General features: G+C 35.9%; 1 protein-coding gene across 2 annotated transcripts; it reads left to right on the forward strand.

The window, feature by feature from the left end:
* Window positions 1–47: 47 nt before the first annotated feature.
* On the forward strand, window positions 48–17,796 carry LOC124164290 (1-acyl-sn-glycerol-3-phosphate acyltransferase epsilon-like). 2 transcript variants are annotated; one of them, XM_046541536.1, is made up of 8 exons: window positions 48–275; window positions 4,062–4,122; window positions 5,548–5,752; window positions 7,515–7,593; window positions 8,589–8,791; window positions 9,534–9,786; window positions 10,554–10,677; window positions 14,986–17,796. In XM_046541536.1, exons 1-8 carry the CDS (start codon window positions 233–235, stop codon window positions 15,254–15,256), a joined length of 1,239 nt encoding a protein of 412 aa, XP_046397492.1. In that variant the 5' UTR covers window positions 48–232; the 3' UTR covers window positions 15,257–17,796. The 2 variants fall into 2 exon arrangements, with proteins under 2 accessions (XP_046397492.1, XP_046397493.1); XM_046541537.1 differs by lacking the exons at window positions 48–275; window positions 4,062–4,122 and adding an exon at window positions 4,615–4,829.
* Window positions 17,797–19,568: the final 1,772 nt, after the last annotated feature.

Raw genomic sequence — 19,568 nt, forward strand, 5'->3', positions numbered from 1 at the left:
ACGTAACATAACTATTCAAATAAATGATAATCGTTTGGTCCGCTTTCTCAACGCACTCCATAATATTCACGAACTTTTCTTACAAAAGCGGTGGAATTGGTAATTTCTTTCTATGATGTTTCTTGTTTTACTATGATTTACCGTCTGTGTTACCACTGGTGTTACCGTTTGTATAAAAAAAGAATATGTGTTATATTCCGTAATATTCATCGGAAACGTGAAATATCAGCGAATGGACCCCCAAATGGAAATTGTCATCGTCAGAAGGCCGAACGGTGAGTTATCGTAGTTTCGCTGTAGTTGTATTGTGTGCGACCATGAAGCAATGAATACGTCGAGAATTACGAACGGACATATTATCTATTAATGCATTGCTTGATGAGCTTCCCTTATTTCTTTGAAAATGGTCTTCGAAAATTAATAAACGAAGGTAGGAAAGTGAAAGATGCCTCATGCTATAGTTGATTTCTATTTAACGAGGAATATAAATGTCGGACGAAAGTGCGAAAGAAAAGTTGACAAAAGCATGGTGTCACGCACATTGGCGACTTGCCACTTAGGAAGTACTTGAAGTCTTGTACACCGCGCTGATGGAAAGTAGTGAATTCAAATAAAGTAATCTTTATTTGACCCCATCTAATAATTTCTCATGAGGGGACATTTCAAAAGTTAATTAACTCGTGTCTTTAGACGTGATACGGTATAAATTTAGCGGTGGTATCGTATTTAAGTTGCTCGGAGCTTAGCATCATGGGGTCAAACCCATGTTTGGCATTTGGGTCATGGAGGTCATAGGCATGCGTATAAAAGTCGTTGGCGCGATGTCAACGCGCATGTCGAATTGGCCGAGTCTCCAGCCAAATCAGCTGACTAAACAGGCCACAGATGACACATGTCCAAAGAGAGTGGGGAGAAAAGTGAAATCCATGAAATTCCACCATAGTTGATAATAAGAACGAAGTTATATTTGCTTGTGACCCTGCAGCGCTGCCTATAACACGATGTAGGGGCAAATATAAGGGGGTCACGAAAGGGGCTTTATTTGTTATAGAATCGGGGCCAGTGCCCACCCCTATCCGGAATGGGGAAATGTAAATAAAAATTTAAATACCGCAGCGTGAATTAATTTAGTGAATCATGGGCGAGAACATGGACGCGGTATGCCCTGGTATTCCCTCCAATATTTCATTATTCGTGAACTACTTAATTCATTCACACCATTCCATAAGCACAGGGGCGGCATTCAGAATCAAATTTGAGGGGTAGTCATGACCAGGGTCCCGGGATGATGTGATACCCCCAGAGAGAGAAGTGCGTTCTCTCGTGTAATTTTTTAAATTTAATTTATTTTAGCAACAGTTTAAATTGAAAATTTTTAGACATTTAAGTATACAAAAACTAAAATATTTTGATAAAATTTGAGGAGAAGGCATGACCCCCTGAGGCTACTCCCCCCTAAAATCGCCTCTGCATAAGCGTAATCATGCATCTATAGAATTCATATTGATGTGTTATTATTCGTATGAATGTAAATGTAAAATATCATGGGGCTTTCCTGATGAATGAGTTGACCTATTCTTACATTATATTGCCCCCTTGCTTCTACGATCGATCCAATATCTGAAGTTAATAGTAAGTATTACTACCCCGAGTGCGCGCAAAATATAAAAATATGGAGGCAAGCCCTAAGGGCCAAAATTGCATTCGACTAAAATTCCTGAAGTATCGTAATAGACGTCATCACCTCTGGTCAGGGGCGCAACTAGGAATTAAGGCTGGGGGGGGGTGTTCAGGTGCAACTAATACATGTGTGTGTGGGGGTATGGAATACCCACCAGGATAAGCGGTACCTAGGTGCAAGATTAATAAATTGCGGAATTTTAAAGATAAATGGTTCAAAATGGTGAGTTTTACGGCTTTCTGAGGGATGTTTTATTCATCCTTACACTATTCTATTAGTAATATCAATCCAATTAAGTAAAATGGATTACACTTAAAAATTTCTCTGAGCTCTAGGGGGGGTTTTATCCCCCTGCGCCACTGCCTCTGGTCGCGGAGGTGACACCCTGCATAGGGGCCAAAGCAAAGTTTGGAGCGATAAATGGAAGTCCCCTCACGGGTGAACATAAAGGAATGGGCCTCCCCTTCCCCCCCCCCCCCCCCCCCCCCCCCCCGAAATGAGGATATACTGCGCCGCTAAAACGATACCTATGATTCTGTTGAATAATGTGTGATGGATGATGTATCATATCGACGCTAAGATAATAATGTGTTGATAAGTTAGTTCTTGTTTCAGGAGATAAATAATTTTAAGACCTGAGGAATGTGTTCAATTAGGCAAGCATAATAAAGAATTTCTCACAGGTTTTGTGCAGGCACCTATTTCCAACTCATTTTTAGGTCCTGCTGAAAACGTAAAGAAAGCATAGGTAAGAGGAAAGAGAAATTTTGCTCTGAAAAACTAAAAAAAAAGGAATAGCGAACTCTTCAAAAATGGTAAAAGATCTTACGAGCATTGAAATAATATGACGTGCCGATACTTTTGAATTACCATTCCTGTCTCCAATAGGGTTGTTTCCTATTATTTTTTTATTGCCCAAATCGAAAGATTATTACTCCTGGAGTACGTATTTCACGCTTTTAGATTTTTAAATGACGATATCTATTTTTCGCGATTAAATGAAAAGTGAAAATTTTCAAGCGCGCGAAAACGCGACGGCTAAGTATGAATGCTGGGAAAAATCCGTGTGACGTCGTTCTGGTTCCCGCTGCCTCATGTGAGGTGACCTTGGGGCGAGGCTTTGAGCACTGATACGATGCAGGATGCTAGTAGGTAGCAGAGTACCTTACTAGCTGGTAGCGCTTGGCTCAAATAAGGATTATTAATACGTTAGCAAACGAAGAAAACTTTCCGACCTTAGCCAGTTTTAATAGGTGACTATTAAGGCATTTTTCCCTGAGCTCTGTGCCTCATGCATGCATTGGTAATCTCAGACGATGTGAAACTCCTATCTACTCGTATAGAAACTAGGTCCCTGTGACGTCACGTGGAGTGGCATCGCATGGGCGCCAATCTGGCCTTTTTCAAATGAGGATTAAATTGACCATTGCCATTCTTCTAAACCGGTATTTCTAAAACCAAATAATTTGTATATTATGAATATAATATGAATTATATTATGAATGGTGGGTAACGAATCGCAGTCAATGCCTTTCGTTTTCTTTGATGAAGGAAACTACCCTATTCGGTATCCCGAATAGCTCATGGCGTTACGTATTCGATTCGGCTGAAAAGGCAAAAAATAATTCAGTTACTCGGAGGGTAATTCCATTGAAAATGAAGAGTGTTACGAACAGATGCGAGATGTTGATGAAAGTTGCATGTGATACGGTCGAGTAAGTCAGAAAGAAATTGGTGTTCTGCGCGCGAAATCCAAGTTTTGTACGAGCCACGCTGTGATGTTTCGGTCGGTAAAATTACATTGATGTGTGCGATGGTTCCTTTTGCCTTATATATGCTCTAAATCGGTGACCTATGTAAATCGCTTTCCGTAAGATTTCAATTATTATTCTCTGAATTAATTTCATTTCTTGCATTCTAGTAATTTAAATATGTGAGACTCAGCCATGATAACTATCGCTTTATTTGGCTGCCGCTCTTTTGATTTATGCTATTAGTTTTTACTCTAGCACCCCGTGGACTCTAATCAGCTCTCTATACAATTCATGTGCTTGTCCTCCTTCATTTTCAGATTTTATGAATATTCTCGATTCCTATTAACAGCCTCTATTTTGTATACTTGACGCTAAGACCTCTCATAAATATGATGGGATCTGAAGAGAGGTATTCGGGAATCGATAATATGCGATTGATTTTTCAATCACTTTTGGACTCCGATTATCAGTGTCTGTTTGACATAACGATCCATATTTTTTCTCTGTGGAATTTTTTCCCCCAACGATTGCTGTTCATCATTAATTTTTTTGTTTGCGTAAAAATTCTAACGTTATAATAATTCTGTTAAAGAATGAATAATGGTAATTTTTATTACTTTTTTCAGGTTCGCTAAAAGCGCAAGGCCTCGATATGAAGGACTGGAAACGAAGTATCTTGGAATTTGTGTGAGTTAAAATTTTATTTTATCCTTGCCACATGTCAATGTTTTATGGAAAAATATCCTTAGCGCGTAATTTATTTTTTAAATGATTATTTAAATTAAATTGTGATGTCATAAAAATAAATTATTACTAAATCATTAATAAATATTGTTCAATAAATTTAAATCATAGTCCAAACAATTATTTTCGTATTTAACCCCCGGATTTAGGAGCTGTAAATATTTTGCATATAAAACAGTTCAATGGGGCAAATCTTTCTCACTGAGAAAGCCGTGGAGCGCCGATGTTACTTCAAGACTGACCCTTTAATTTCCTTAAATAGGCAGGTTGACTTCATCCATGAGAAGATAGAGAGGTAATCGATTTTTGTGAAGGGTATTTGAATTATAGGATGTATTTCTTTTAAGTGGGATGGGAAATCGCTATATTTAGCTTGCCGGCGAAAACCCATAAGCAGTGATACTTTTAAAACGAGTGGAAGCAAATGTTCTCTTAACGTGGCCTTGCGCCGTATCAATCGCGCATTACGTTATGAGTTCTCACTTCGTGATTATGTGAGCAAAGTTTTAGCTTTTAGCGAGTTATGAATTTAGCTGCGCGACATTCGTTCTGCTAGGCCACCCTGTGGGCTGTGGGCCTGTGGTGCGGAATCGATACCAAAACACTCTGCAGCTGAATAGCATATTGCGTAGGCAAGTATAGGCCAGCAGGTAATGTACCGGTGTGATTTGTTCGTGTGATTTAATTATTTTAACTTAAGTTAATGTGTTCCTTAATGAAATATGGTATTCTATGTAATTTTCCATTATGTATTCATTCTAAGCGGAACACAAGGTTTTCAATCGGCAGTGTATTCCATTTATGATTTTTGTCATTTCGTGCGACATACATTGTAGGTCTAAACATTTGAGAGAGTTCTTTTAGAGATCTTATGCAGTGAGCTCCCTCCTTTAGCGATTTATTTAGCGTAATATGCATGTACTATAATATAATCATGTTTTTTGCCGTTTATTTGATATATTTCAATAGATACCTCGATCATCTCAATTCCTTGCGCATCCACCTTTGGAGAAAACATTATCTGTCTTATTTTGTTCAGTTTCCCTGCAAACGACTACATGAACATATGAAATTTGTCCACGTTTTCTTCTCTTTTATTATAGTTAATATTTATTCCTATCTGATGGTGCCTGATTTAATACAGTAATGATTCTCATTTAAGGGTTTTTGTAAAAGTTCCGCAGTCGTTTGTGTCAAGCGAAAGCGTCGCACAGGGTGATTGCAATTTTTTGTCCTATATTTATGTACTTATATTGATAATGCACTGTGTGGGGTGAAAATATTTTAATTTTAATTCATAATAGTCTCTCCCTTTGTAATTACTCTTTACAGGAGAAAGGGTTTCATGAAAAGTTGTTTTCTTTTCAGGATGCGGGTTATAGGTGTGCTTCGATATGTAGTTTCCACTGTGGTTATGCTTGGTGCTGCTCCTGAGCTCTTCTTTTTATGGTCCATCTGGAAAGGAGTTTCCCTTGTACTTCCACCTTGGGCGTATCAGAATGGGGATGACATCTGTTACTCAATTTATCAACGACTTGTACTCTTCTTTTTTCACCACTGCACGGGATTGCAGGTAATTGTTTCGAGCAAGAAATTTATACCATAGTGCCCGTTCTCGTTTTTATTTCTATCTGCATGGCTTCGTATGATAATAGGAAATACAGTTGCGATTTGCATCATTGAATGATCAATTTGTAGTACTATTGAACTTATTGTCATACTGGTTGGCGTATCGCCCTGTCTTTGAAAACAATGTATATCCCAAAATACCATTAATCAGTGGTTTTATGACGGCTGTGATTCAGTGAAAGAAGGAAATACCTGTTTTGGTACAGTGGAAAACTTATTATGTGAACCAGGCCACCCCTAGACATTTGCGACTTGTGTTTATTATTCCTGTTTCAGCAGTTTTACAGTAAAAGTTTTATAATTTAATTGTATTAAATGAATCTCTTCTAGTTAGGGAATAAAACATCTGGTAATAATATCTGATATATGCATCAAGGTTATATTTTCTTCCACTTTCCAGTAGATTTGCTTCATGTTACAATTATGTTATCCCATGTATTTATGTTTGAAATGACTCTTTTTTTGTCCGGAAATGTGACAGTTGTACGTCATGAGTTATCAGCAGAAATGATGAAGCCTGGTTGAAGTGGCCCTGTAATGAAGGAATCCAGGTGAAGGTGTTTGCCTTCTTCATGACTTCCAGTTGCTGATACTTCTTTGAATCAGAGTAAACTTGCTGTATCTATGAAAACATAGGCTGTGGCAAAGTAATCCATCTCTAAAAGTTAAAAAAAGAAACTTTTGTGTGAAAAAGGGACTCATTTTTAAAGAAACTAAATATCCATTATTTAGGAAATACGTTGAGATATCATCATGAGAATGACTGAAATGTGGTGTAGAAGTTACGTCCATAGAGAAATTTATCCAATTTTTGAAAATGCGAGAACCCTGATAACTCGAATCTCGATATCTGGAGACTCCGGGGAAAATCGACTATAGCCTGACACATTTTTTCCTCACACCTGTAACAAATTTTTGAGGGGGCTCGGGCCCCCTTCAACCCCATGGAGTCGGTGCCACTGATTATTTTGCCATGTATTTGAACCCTCACAATCCCACAGTCTATCAAAGACAAAGGAGGAAAAATAGTAAAAAATGAAATCTGAAAAGTATGTTTTAACTTACCTCATTGGTACTAATATAATATAATTACTAATAAAGCTTTCCATGTATAACTTTCATGTCCCTGGAACATGGCCAAACTTCCAAGTAATATTCCTTTGAGATAGAAATGCTGGGGCAGTTTGGCATTGTCAGTAGATAGTCAAAAAACACTTTTAAAGTTTTTGGACTTTAACTTAGTTTCCAGCCTAGGGTCCTTGTCTGACTGCCTTGGCATAAAATGTCTGGGGTTACATTGATAGGATGATCTTTTTCAAGTTATTATAATGGGTTTGGTAATAAAATCACTTAAGGTTGTTGATGAACATGAATAAACTTTAGTTAGTTGAGTAATTTTTTGTAATGCCCATTACTATTGACTTCTACTGAATCTCTATATATGCAGCAAAGATGATTAAGTCAAAGCCCCTCTCACATATGTAAGTGATCTGTTAACGCTGTGATGGAGTAGTGTATGTATCCAAAGGTAATATGGCTAGATCAGAATGTTTCTGTATTAGATCTTATAGCTGGAAATCCATGATTTAAATGTGTCCTTTAACATTGGGATTCATTTTTAAGCTGTATTTTATGTGGGCTTTCATCTGTAATAGTATCATTAAAACTATTAACTGTATTATATAATGTTTGTGGTTATGTTTTAGGTCTACTTCTATGGAGACACAGAGGAAGTGTTCAAGAAAAAGGAAACCGTCCTTTATGTTGCCAATCACCAGTCCACTGGTTCGTATATATAAATTCAATTATAGTATAGAAGAGTCGTTTGCATCACTGTATTTGCATGGTGTACAGTTATCATTATAAGACTTAGGTAGGGGATTGTGGGATTGTTTTATAGTTCTGCTGCTCTTCCTTTTTTTTTCGCTAAGAAAGGGATCAGATTGGCGATCTGCTGGGATTGCCGAGCAATGCTCAGAAAGTCAACTTGTCCCTTAGCTGGGGGTCTGTTTGATGAGGTGACTCCAGGTCCCTCACTTATAAGTAAATTTTATTCATAGAAACTCCGTGATAATGTGACATAAAATTCAAGGAATTTTGTGTCTTGGGAAGAGTCGGAATATCTGCCTCTGATAATGATGTTTCTTAAAACAGGGTAGGGAATCAAAAGTTTTTTGTCTTTTCTAATTTACTCCATAGATTGATATGACCACTACTATACTAGTGCAATAAGTGTACCTAAACTCCACTACCATGAGCTTAGGTACAATTGCAATGGGAATTCAGGAACCTGGATAGTATAGTGGTCTGCGCAGTGGCCCGGAAAGCTAAAGGTCCGTGGTTTGATTCCTGATCCGGGGGTATTTTTTCTCTTAGCAATTCATGTATATTTCACCATCGTTCATGCAACAGGCTTTAAAATATTGCACGTTATGAGAGTTATTTGTTTATGAATATCTCTACTTGGTTGAAAACATGAAACTCTCTCATCAATGCGACACTGTTCAATTGATTGCAACTTCCAGGATGATGGGCTACTTGCTATTGTAAAATTATGTATAAAAAAATTCTTGTAAATGAAAACTAAACCTTTCATGTTGAGTATTGGGTAAGAAGCATGCACATGATTAATATAGATAAAGAGGAAAATTAGAACACCTAGATTTTACTCAATGGAGATCTGGGAATTTTGAACTTATGGTTTATATTTTATCATTTGATATTGGCCCTCAAGTACTTAATTGAAGATTCTATCATTTTTTCTCCTTCTTTTCTTGAAGTTGATTGGATCCTTACCAACATGGTAGCTGTAGAGCAGGGATCTCTTGGTCATCTTAGATTTGTGATGAAGCATGAGCTACAGATGCTGCCATTGTATGGCTACTACTTCTATCAGCATGGATGTATTTATGTGAAGCGTAGCCATTTCCAGCCCAATAAAATGGTCAAAAGCATTGAGTACCTAAAGGATAAACGCATACCTGTGAGTACACATATATTTTATATAAAATATGTTAAATTTTAATGTCTATATCATTGATTTTTTTATTCCTCTCAAAATAATTTTTTTTTAAGTTTGCCTTTAGCTTAATTGTATCTATTGTGATTCAATTGTATCTTTGGATTTTTCATAGATTATTTACATGCATAAGGTATTTTCATTAAATTCATTGCAGAGGGTGGAATGTGGTTTTAAGTCTCCATGACAATATCCAGATCATTTTTGGGATGGTTTATTTTTATTTTAACTTTTGATCAGCCTTGTGTTTGCATTGTTTAAATTAATACCTGAACCCCGGGCCGTTGGTTCTTACCATCGCAATATGAACTTGCACACCCCGTAAGTGACAAGTGCTGCTCTTACGTTGAAGTGATATTCCCAGTAGCACAAATACAATAATGGAGATGGCATGATCTTCAAATCCCCTCTAGTGGCAGTCATCCGCTTTCTTCTTTATTGGGATTTCCTTTGATGAAGTACTTTCCACCATCATGTTAAGAATTTTTTAATCTTATTATTCCTTTACACCAAGAAGTTTTAATCAAATAGTCTGAATTTACAACTTTTTAAGAATTCCAAAGAGAACTGAGAATCGCCTCACACAAAAAATAAAAAAAATGCCGAAGAAAAAAAATCCATTAATGTCCATTTAATGTGATTCAATGAAATATATTGTTTAATTTGGTCTATAAGTGAACAGTTTTAATCATTTCCCTTTGTACAGACTTGGGTGGTGATATTTCCGGAAGGGACACGCTTTGATCCAGGTGATAAGGAGCGAGCCACTAAGTCTAGGGATGTGGCCATAAAAGCAGGACTTACTCCTTTGGAGCACCACCTAACTCCAAGAGCCAAAGGTGCTTGGCTGGTTACTCGACATCTTCACCAGCGCTTAGATGCTGTCTATGATGTTACCGTTGCATATGCAGGCACATGCAACTCAATTGGATCTAGGACCCGAGCACCACATCTAGTCGGTAAATATTTTGGGCGTGATTAGTTTTCCAGTTTCATGATTTTAGATTCCATAGTGCAGCACGTATATGTCTGTACCCACTGACTGAGATGTGTGGAAGCCATGTGAGTTAACGAGTTGGTTTTGTAGATGTAGTGCTTGACCTACAAAATCCAAAAGTAGGCATCTCTCCAATTCATATACATGAGAGCAATATTTAATTTATTTTTGTAATAGAGAAGATAATAAATTAAATTGGTGTATAGAGTACTATGTAATAGTGGGTTGATAAACCATAAATATTTTTATTCACAGGGTAAAACAATTTCTCCACAAGAAAAGCTGTGAGCATAGGTTTTAAAGGCACTCATGTTTGTCAGGTTTTTACGTGATTTGGCAATTTGTTAAATAAATTTATACCCCTTTCTTTGCGACCAGAGCTAGATGCATTAGTTCTAACTAGGTATTGATGGAGATATTTAGAATAGCAAGTCTGATACTCATGAAAGTCAGAATTTATAGAGAATACAGCAGTAATTTGTTTAGCAAATATTACAAAGCAGATAATAATGTATTGATAAATGCAGAAAAAATCTTGTGTGGAAGAAATCTTCCATTGTCAGACAGCGTAAAGCTTGCGGTGACTAGTTCAATAAGATATATTATTTGAGAACTATACTGTAACATAAGTCTTGTGTGAAAGAAATCTTTTCCCATCTGACTGTAATACGTAGCCTACTTCACTAAAAAATTCTATACATTCAACTGTTCTACACTTTGGTTTTACAGATTTCCTTTTGGGAAAATGCAAAGCTGTACATATTCATGTGCGCCGGATTCCTATGTCCTCTGTTCCTGTTGAAGAATCTCAATTTCATCAATGGATACATTCATTATTCGTTGAAAAAGATCGGTATGTATGAATTTAGCTTTTTGTTCCATACATACCCTCTATGCTCCATGCGTCTGAATTATAAGATTAAATAGTTTGTTCTTGCAGCTGGCTTTGAGTGGAGTTGAACAATGTTATTGACCATACAATTAGACTCATAATTTTAGATCTTAGATGGATGAATATGATGCATGACTGCAATTGAAAATATATGCAAGCTACTTCCACTAATGTTATTTCATTAGTGTAAGTTGCCTATATATTTTTTCAAGAGCATTAGTAATTGATTCAGGACTTAAGGGTGTGCACTTAAATTGTTCAAGATTGATAACAGTGCACAACCAAGGATTCGCCTAATGATTAATTAGATTACCATATTTCTCAGAATATAGTCCCCCCCTAATTTTGAGGCTTCAGTTTCGGGAAAAGTTAAAAAAATGCATTTGAATATAGTCCCCCCCTTTACTTTTGCCACAGGCATTTTTGAAAAAAAAAGGGGGGACTATATTCAGACATATACGGTATTAGTGATTTATTACTATCATTTTTCTTTCAACCAATACTATTTTTAAATAAGGTGTAAATAATATTTTTGGCATGCTCATATTTATGCTGAAATCTCTATTCATCAGCCATAAATTGTGCTATTGTAATTATGTATAATATTGTATAGCTTTCATTTGGTCCCACCTTTAGTGCACTGGCAACCTTTTCAGTTTGAAGTGGTTAATTTATACAATGGCTGGGTCTATTTCCACCTAAAAATTCGTGGTGGCTTATATAGTGGAAGGTTGGTATTATGAGTACTCATAATCCCCTGAAAATTACTCACTGTACAGGGTGCTCGTTATATCTAAAGACAAAGGATAAAACCACTCAATTCCCATATTCACCTTTAATCTCAGCTTTTATTTCAGAGAGGAGTAAGATGTGTAAATATATTAAACTGCCTATTTACTATAATTTTTCAAATGAAATACATATTGGTTGTAATTTCCAAAAACCATGCATCCCTAGCTGCGTGTTGCATGATGCATAGCTACTGTACCTCATCATGGATCTGGTATCATGTGTGGCTGGTATCAATTGTCAAATTTGCTATGTGATGGCCGTATTCCAGACACCGTGTCGAACAGTCACATCGCACGAAGTAGCATCGGGGGCAGTTGTAGAGGGGCAGGTGGTCCAATCCCACCATCTGCAACACTTTGTAACAGCATGAAGCTATCTTGAAGGCTAGTAACTTGCGATCCAGCCATTCCGCATCATGTAGCCACATATGCATGATTCGTGCATACAAACACTTGAAGTCGCAGATATTTTCATGAGTTAGGTTGCTCTTACTTGTTGTCTGTCATTGCAATTAGTCGGTGTTGCTCAATTTTTCTTTTTACTCTTCAAGACTGAGAAAAACCTAGACAATATGGCAAAGAGAAATCTTCTGAAATCAGTACATAGTTCATGATGTGAATGAGTTTGGTAATGTCATAATATGAATTATTATGGGAGTGTGGAGTGGACGGAAGATGGAGAAAAGCCAAATCAATTGACAGTGGAGATTGGTGGTGCAGGGAAGGTGTGGACTGATGTCAACCTGATTCTTTTCTGATCATTCATTTTCCCACCCGTCTCCCCCATGGATGAGCAGCACAAATCCAAGTTAACTCCGCCCCTTACCCATACTGTTGCTCTCTGCTGCTATTAATTGGCTACATGCTTCTCTGTCTACCGCCCATTCCTCACCATGCATTTGGATTACAGAAAAAGAACTTCAAAACACTGCAATCTCATGAAAAATGTGCCAGGAGAGGATGTAAATATTTGTTGATTGAATCACGTGTGCTTGAAGACATATTTTTCACTTCTGATATGGCTCTGTTATATCACCATGGATTTATTCAGTATGAATAATTGATTGAAAGATAAGTTTAGCTTCACAAAATTAGAAGGGGAAAATTAAATTGATGTCTGAGTGATAAGATAACTAAGTAAGAATTTATGATCTAGATTTGCATACTTTAACTCGGTGGCGGTCACGTCGATTTGCAGGCTTGGAGGCCTGGACAAGTTTTCAATACTAAGGCTTTACTCTGACTATTCATTAATTAAACGTGGCGCATTTTGCATTTTAACTTGTAGTTGACTAGCAGTAGTTAGCAATACAGCCAGTCAACTACAGACTAGTGAGATTTCTCCTCAGCTCTGGCACAGCATCAATCAGCCCAGAGCGGGCCACTCTGGCCTTAGTTTTGTGAATCTTTCGTTTTGACTCCTTACTTACAAGTCGATTCATTCCCTTGAATTGTGCCTAGTAATTTAATCAGAATTGTTATACATATAGTGTATGTGATGCTTAAACGTGTAGTGGATGGTGATATACACTTCGCAGAACTATTTTCAGAGTTACATTTCCTCCTTCACCAGTGAAATGAATGACTCCTGTTTACTTTTCATATACCATCAAATTAACTAGTGATGTATTGCTTTGAAGACATATGCCTCTTAATACTGAGCTCATGCCATGGAAGGTACTTTTTAATCTCACTATATCCATATTTATTTATATATATGTATGTGTAAATTGTAAGCTTTGTGGCAGTTCAACGACATTTATTCATTATAATGCTATTATCACTATGTGCTGTATTCGCTAACACTAGCTTCCACTATATCTTGTGCACTGGTCCTTGTCGAAGTGGTAAAAAGCTTTTATAGAGATCTGATTTAGGGGAAAGGCTTAATCATCTCTTCAAAAGTTTGTTGTGTAAAAAAAATTGGGATTTTGTCATTATGTAATAGAGAGAGAAAGACTACTTGCATTTTTGCAGTAAATAGTTATCCAACAGCTTGCTATTGGAAAAACACTATTAGCTCTTACATTTTGATTTTAATAATATATATATTTTTAAAATAATATGTACTCATAAATCAACTGTAAAAATATGTCTGTGGGCTTGATGATCTCTCGCAGTGGTTTCCTGGGTAAAAAAATCCCGCTCACAGTCATCCCCAATTCAAAATAACAAAGGATAGCATAGCATTATTGCAGAAAGAGAATGATTGCTGCATTAAGATATCATATTCTGATAGCTAAAATTGATGCACTCACACCAAATATGTATTTCTTACTCTCGTAGAATTTATTTCAGTTAAGTATCAGCTATTGCTGAAGGATAATGTAACATAATACTTTGGGACACCCTGGTGAAATTTGATTTTGCAACCTCTGTATTTGAAAACTGTATCTACATCTTCAATTTTGAGATTGCTGAATTAGTAATACGACAAACTTATCAGAAAGAGCCGAAAGATAACTCATTCCTCAAGTTTCCAGCAGTTACTGAACCATCATTAAGAAAGATTCTAATCTAGTGCAAGGCTAATTTATGATGAAAGAATACATTCTTTTATGGTGGACCATGCTTTTATAATTTGAACGTAACTGATCTTTCAGTAGGAATTGAGCAATATTATGAGTTTTCAGTTTATGAGAAGTGATTAAAATGGAAGGATATTTTAAGTACCTATATAATATGTAGAAGTGGTATTAGACTGCAATTTACTTTTATATCTTTTAAAAGTCTTATGGAATATCGTTTTCTTATAGTACGTTTTGTGATAGAAAGAATGTATGCATAAAAAGAATTTTGTGCATTGTTCATTTTTTTTGTTCTTTTCGTTACAAAACACATTAAAAATAAAATTGAGTGAACAAAGGATGGAATATATTAAGATTTTTTTTGTTAAGAATTATAAGATTAATCATCAGAAGTTTTCCAGGTATCCAAGAATTTCAGAGGAAACTATTGCAAATTATTTGAAGGAATAATTTTTACCTATCTATGTAATTGACTAATTAATTTCCTTCTTTGAAGTATCAAAGGAGATCCAATTCATAGTAATTGTTATGATCTATCTTATGTAAACTTTTTTACTCTTCCAAAAAAAGGTAGAGCTTCAATTATCTATCCCAATGGAGGGTTAAGCCCAAATGGATAATCAAGAGAACCATTCATTATCTTTGCTATATTTGCAATTTTTCCTTATGTTTCTGTGGCTGCTTTCTCCGAATCCTTCGTGCTCATTAATTGAAAAATGAGTTGTTTTGAAGTTTGGTAAGAAAAGGGGAATAGAGGAGAGTTTGAACGGGAATATTGGGGAATATATTTGGGGGTACTTGCAAGGGAAGTGATAAACAGATAATTCAAGGAATCAGATTGAAGGATGGATAATAGAGGCTCTACCGTTTACTTTTTGCTTTATAAAATTGCTTACTGTAGACTTTTTTTTTCTCTTGTGTGGATTTTTTTCTTTTTCTCTTTATTGCAGATTGCTGAAAAGCTTTTATTCTAGTGACTCTGCCACCAATGCCAAAGTGGGCCCTTCAAATGCACTCCTTTGGGGCTGTGGCGAAAATGGCAACGGCCCCGTGTTCAAGCAGAATTTGGGCCTGCGCTCCACCCTGCCCAGCCTCCTCCTATTCTCCCTCTTCTCGATTCCATTGTTTTTCACACGCTTTGGCCGCTCTGTTTACTTCAACACTCTAGTCGGGGGCACCTTGGGTGGATACGCTTGGCTGGCAATTGCGTCCGTGTGCTGATCACATCCAGCATTTGGTGTTAGACGTTTTGGACTTGTAAGAGTGGGAGCCGTCGTATTTAGTCACTGGCTGTAGGCCTCACTTGCGAGCAATTTGGTGCAGGCCACTTAATTGAACCAACAATGTGGGCCCAAACTTGTTAAACTTGGCAAAAGTGCAGAATTGTTAGACACACAATTTTTATGTGAGGCAAGGCATGACACAATGTGGCTTGACCATTGATGTGAGGGGTTAGTTACCATACTATTATACCGATATGTCCTTGATATTTTCCCCAATGGTGTAAGCTTGCTAAGTTACCAGATGCTAGGAAAAAGTAGGAAATTTTTAGCTTTTGAGTGCTGGATTTAAAAAAAAAAATACATAGTGGCAAAGGCTCACAATCCTTCACTTTTGCTCGACAAGAGTTTTTAAGTTTCAGTTACCATACTTTTTTCCCCATGTTTAAATTAATGTTAAAGGTGGGAAAATGCATTTTAAAGAATGTTGATGGTGGGGTGTGAGTTATGCTAATGTGGCCAAAGTGTATGCTCAGGATGAGTATGAATGAAGTGAGTGCTTTAAAAGCCTTGGTGTCCTCATGGCACTTTGTCAAGTGTGCTTGAATGCCATGTGTTGCCCTTTTGATGATGTTGGCTATCTGGTTATGTTGACTTGATGAGTACCTCTCTTGTTCAAATTTGCCCAGTGTTGCCATTTTTAGTTAATTGTATTTATGATTCAAGTCAAATTGTGATGTAATGAGTCTGACGCATTTGAGAATCGTATAAATGTTCGTATAAGGGTAATGAACTGTTTTGAGTGCCTCCATCGATGAGCATAGGTTAAAAGAAAATACCTGTGTCTACAGTGATGCATGATCCTGCCGAAATATTCATGAATGACATGGACAAATAAGACACAACGGTTAAAAGAATGAATCCCATTATTACCTTACTTTAAGTGATTAAATGAAATTTTTTCCCAAGATAGGGATTGAAGATTTTGATAATCATCGGACAATGTTAAATTTCATATTATTATCTGTCCTTATGCAGTTCTCCTAAGTGAACAATTAGGCGGCTTTAACATGTTTGTCAGAAAGATGTTTACGCAGAAAAAATGTTATTCCTACTCTTATACTGATATTCGAATGGAAGATTATTAAGTACTTGATGTCACTCAAAGTATAGAATTATGTTCTAGGATCTCTTGTGGTGTTTTTGGCCTCACCATGTTACCATTCAGTCGGTCAAAAATTACTGATTGTTGATTCTTTTCAGCAGCCTATTCCATTTCTATGTCTTTATTGAGTTACAATGATCGAACATGAATATTATTTGATATTTAGTGGACCACACAATAATTCCCAAAGATTAGGTGCGTTTTTTTAAAGTCAGAGTTTAAAAATTATGATTATTGTCTCTCTTGTGACAAGCTGAAATTGTTCATCATTTTATGATTTGCAATAACCTTTATAAGGTTGATTTAAAAATATTATTTTTAGGAATTTTGCATTGCCTGGGATTATAAATTATTTTGTAAAATATGATTGCATATGCTCTATAATGAAAATTTATTTTTCTTTTAAAATAACAATGCTGTAGTTATTAAAGTTTACTTGCTATTTTTTTTACCTCATTGAATATGTATATACTGACAGTTGTCCTAGGATAGTAGTTTTTATTGCTATTATGACATAATTAACGGAATTCACCAAATATTTTCAAATGCAGTATTTTATGTTACCAATATTACTTTCATTATAATGCTCTCGCTTGCTTGAGGTATAATTATTTATATCTCCAAAAGGAATTACTCATGTGGACATTCAAGATTTTAATCGACTTGGTTGATAAAAATCTTAAGTCCTCTCTAAGGTTGTGCTACCTAAGGAAGAGCATCTCTATTTGGAACTCAACGGCTGCTAATGATATTGGACATTCTAAAGTGCCTCCTTTAACATCACATGTTTTGTTTTGTATACATATTTTCCATTTTTTGCCTCAGTGCACCTGTCTTTGCTAATTTATACATGTATTTAAAGCATGCTTTCCTATTGTGTCTCTAAATTGTCTGTTACACTTTGTTTTCACTATGATTCTACTTGTTGAGAACAAATATGTAAATAGTTTCTTCAAGTTGGAAAATCATCTCTTGCACAAAGTGGAAGGCCATGTTTTTGTTGGAATTTGATGCTCTCTTACCTTGCCCATGCACAAAAATCCATGCCTTTCATCCTAGTTTGCTATGTTCTAGATATCGAACTAGGATACTGAGTTAGATGTTCACAATTGAAGCCACCTCTCCAGAATGGTTACTTAATAGAATGCATTCCACATGAAACATTCTTAGAGAACTCTGAATGAAGTAGAATACCAAAAATCTAATGTTTTCTTCAATTTTTACTCTTAACTAAAATGCCAAGAGTTGCTTCTCTAAGTCTGCATCATTTTTATTTCCAAATGTTTGTTAGACACGTATTGGTAGAAAAAGCATTCCCTGCAGTGATGTATTAAATTGGTAAGAGTTATTGTTAATAAACCAATTTTCATCTCTAACTTTATCTTATTTATAAACCCAAACTTCATTTAACTTTCCCCTGAAGATTCCTTTTCCAATGACGTGAACACCCAACAGCAATTATGAAAATATTTTTATAATCAGGTGCTCAAGTAAAATAAATAAATAAAAATTTTATTCACGTGCTTGGTCTTACATGATGTAGACATAGGCTTTGTCATATTATATCTACTCCTTAAAATACAGAGATTCAATGTTCACATTCCGTAGGATTTGAAATTTTCACGTTGGCAAATACAAACATGCAAAATTGAAACAAGATACAGTAGTATACAATTTATAAGTAGGTTTACAAGTGTCAGACATTATAAGTGTATTAAGACCAGCGTAAATTTAGTTTTGTAATTGAGATTAATAATTTCACATCCTATACCCTTCTTTAATCGAGCCCACAGCCAGGGAGTGCCTGCAGTGACTTGGGGAGCTTCTCTGAAGAATAATGTTACAGAAGTGTTATCAGAGCTACTTCAAAAGTATTTTACAAATTTATTTTTTATTTTAGAAAGGGAAAATACCAAAAATCAGTATTTGAAATACAAATTACGAATGTATTTCAAAATACTTGTATTTGAAATACTGTCCAGCCCTGGTTGTGATTAAAAAATTACCGGGATTTACAGGTTTTACTGGGGAATTACTTTATTTCTTAGGTCCTATCCTGTCCAAAGCACTAGTTTATTTTGCTAAATAATCCTAATGGAGAAGAAATCACTGACCACAGGAGTATTTTTTAAGCCATTTTAATGCTGAAACATTTTTAGATGATAGAAACTTGTCTACAAGTGCAAGTTACCCAATTAGATGAGGTTCAAGAAACTCACTAAATATTCTGTCCACACATAAAAATATGAGGAAAAACAACAGAAATCGGCACTGAACCCTGCTTTAGGAATAATACCTTAACAGACATTCTTTACTACTTCTTCTACGATATGTCTCCCTTAAATGACTGCGAATTCAACACCATGAATTATCCAAGATAGAAACATTGTGACCTGAAGAATGGAACTGAAGTTCAAACCAAACAGATCTGCAAACTAATTTCAAAACATGATCAGATGATTGAAGAATAGCAAGTAGGCAACTATAGTATCAGCAAATTCAAAAGTTACGTATTAGTGGAGGAGCTTCCATTAAAAGGATTTAGGTTTTTGGAAAAGTCTTAACAAAAATCAAATAAAACTTCTTTTATTTTTTCTATTGCCTTCAAGGCATCATGAGAATTCAACAGATGGGACTAGTTTTCGCAGGATAGTGCTAGTGTAAAACAAAAACTAGCTGAGACTGTTCAAAAACCTTTTTTTCTCAGGACAATCATTAAAATCCGAGATTTTCCAGAAGACCGAAATTCCCTTGGTGTTCTATGTTTTCTAGGTTAGAAAACACCCTGTCCATACTTAAATTTGATTTGCAAAGCAATTTCACTCATAAATCCACTTCGAGTCCCAAAGATATACATATGTAGTGCCATATCTCATCTTTAATTTCTACTTTGTGAAATGGCTCAATGCAGATGATTAATTTTTGGCATACATTGTAAACATGAAATGCTTATTGTTCTTGGAAACCATTATGCAGCGATTTTTTTTTATTATTCTTTCCCAAAATTACTGATAAAGGGTGCAGGGGAAAAATAAGTAATCACATCATTTCGAGACATTTCTGGAAGGTCTCTGATAAAACAAAACTAGCTGCTGAATTCATGGGAAACAAAATTACAAACCATGCATAGAAACATCCAAAACTGATA

Source organism: Ischnura elegans, chromosome 8, assembly GCF_921293095.1.
Source record: "Ischnura elegans chromosome 8, ioIscEleg1.1, whole genome shotgun sequence".
Classification (NCBI taxonomy): domain Eukaryota; kingdom Metazoa; phylum Arthropoda; class Insecta; order Odonata; family Coenagrionidae; genus Ischnura; species Ischnura elegans.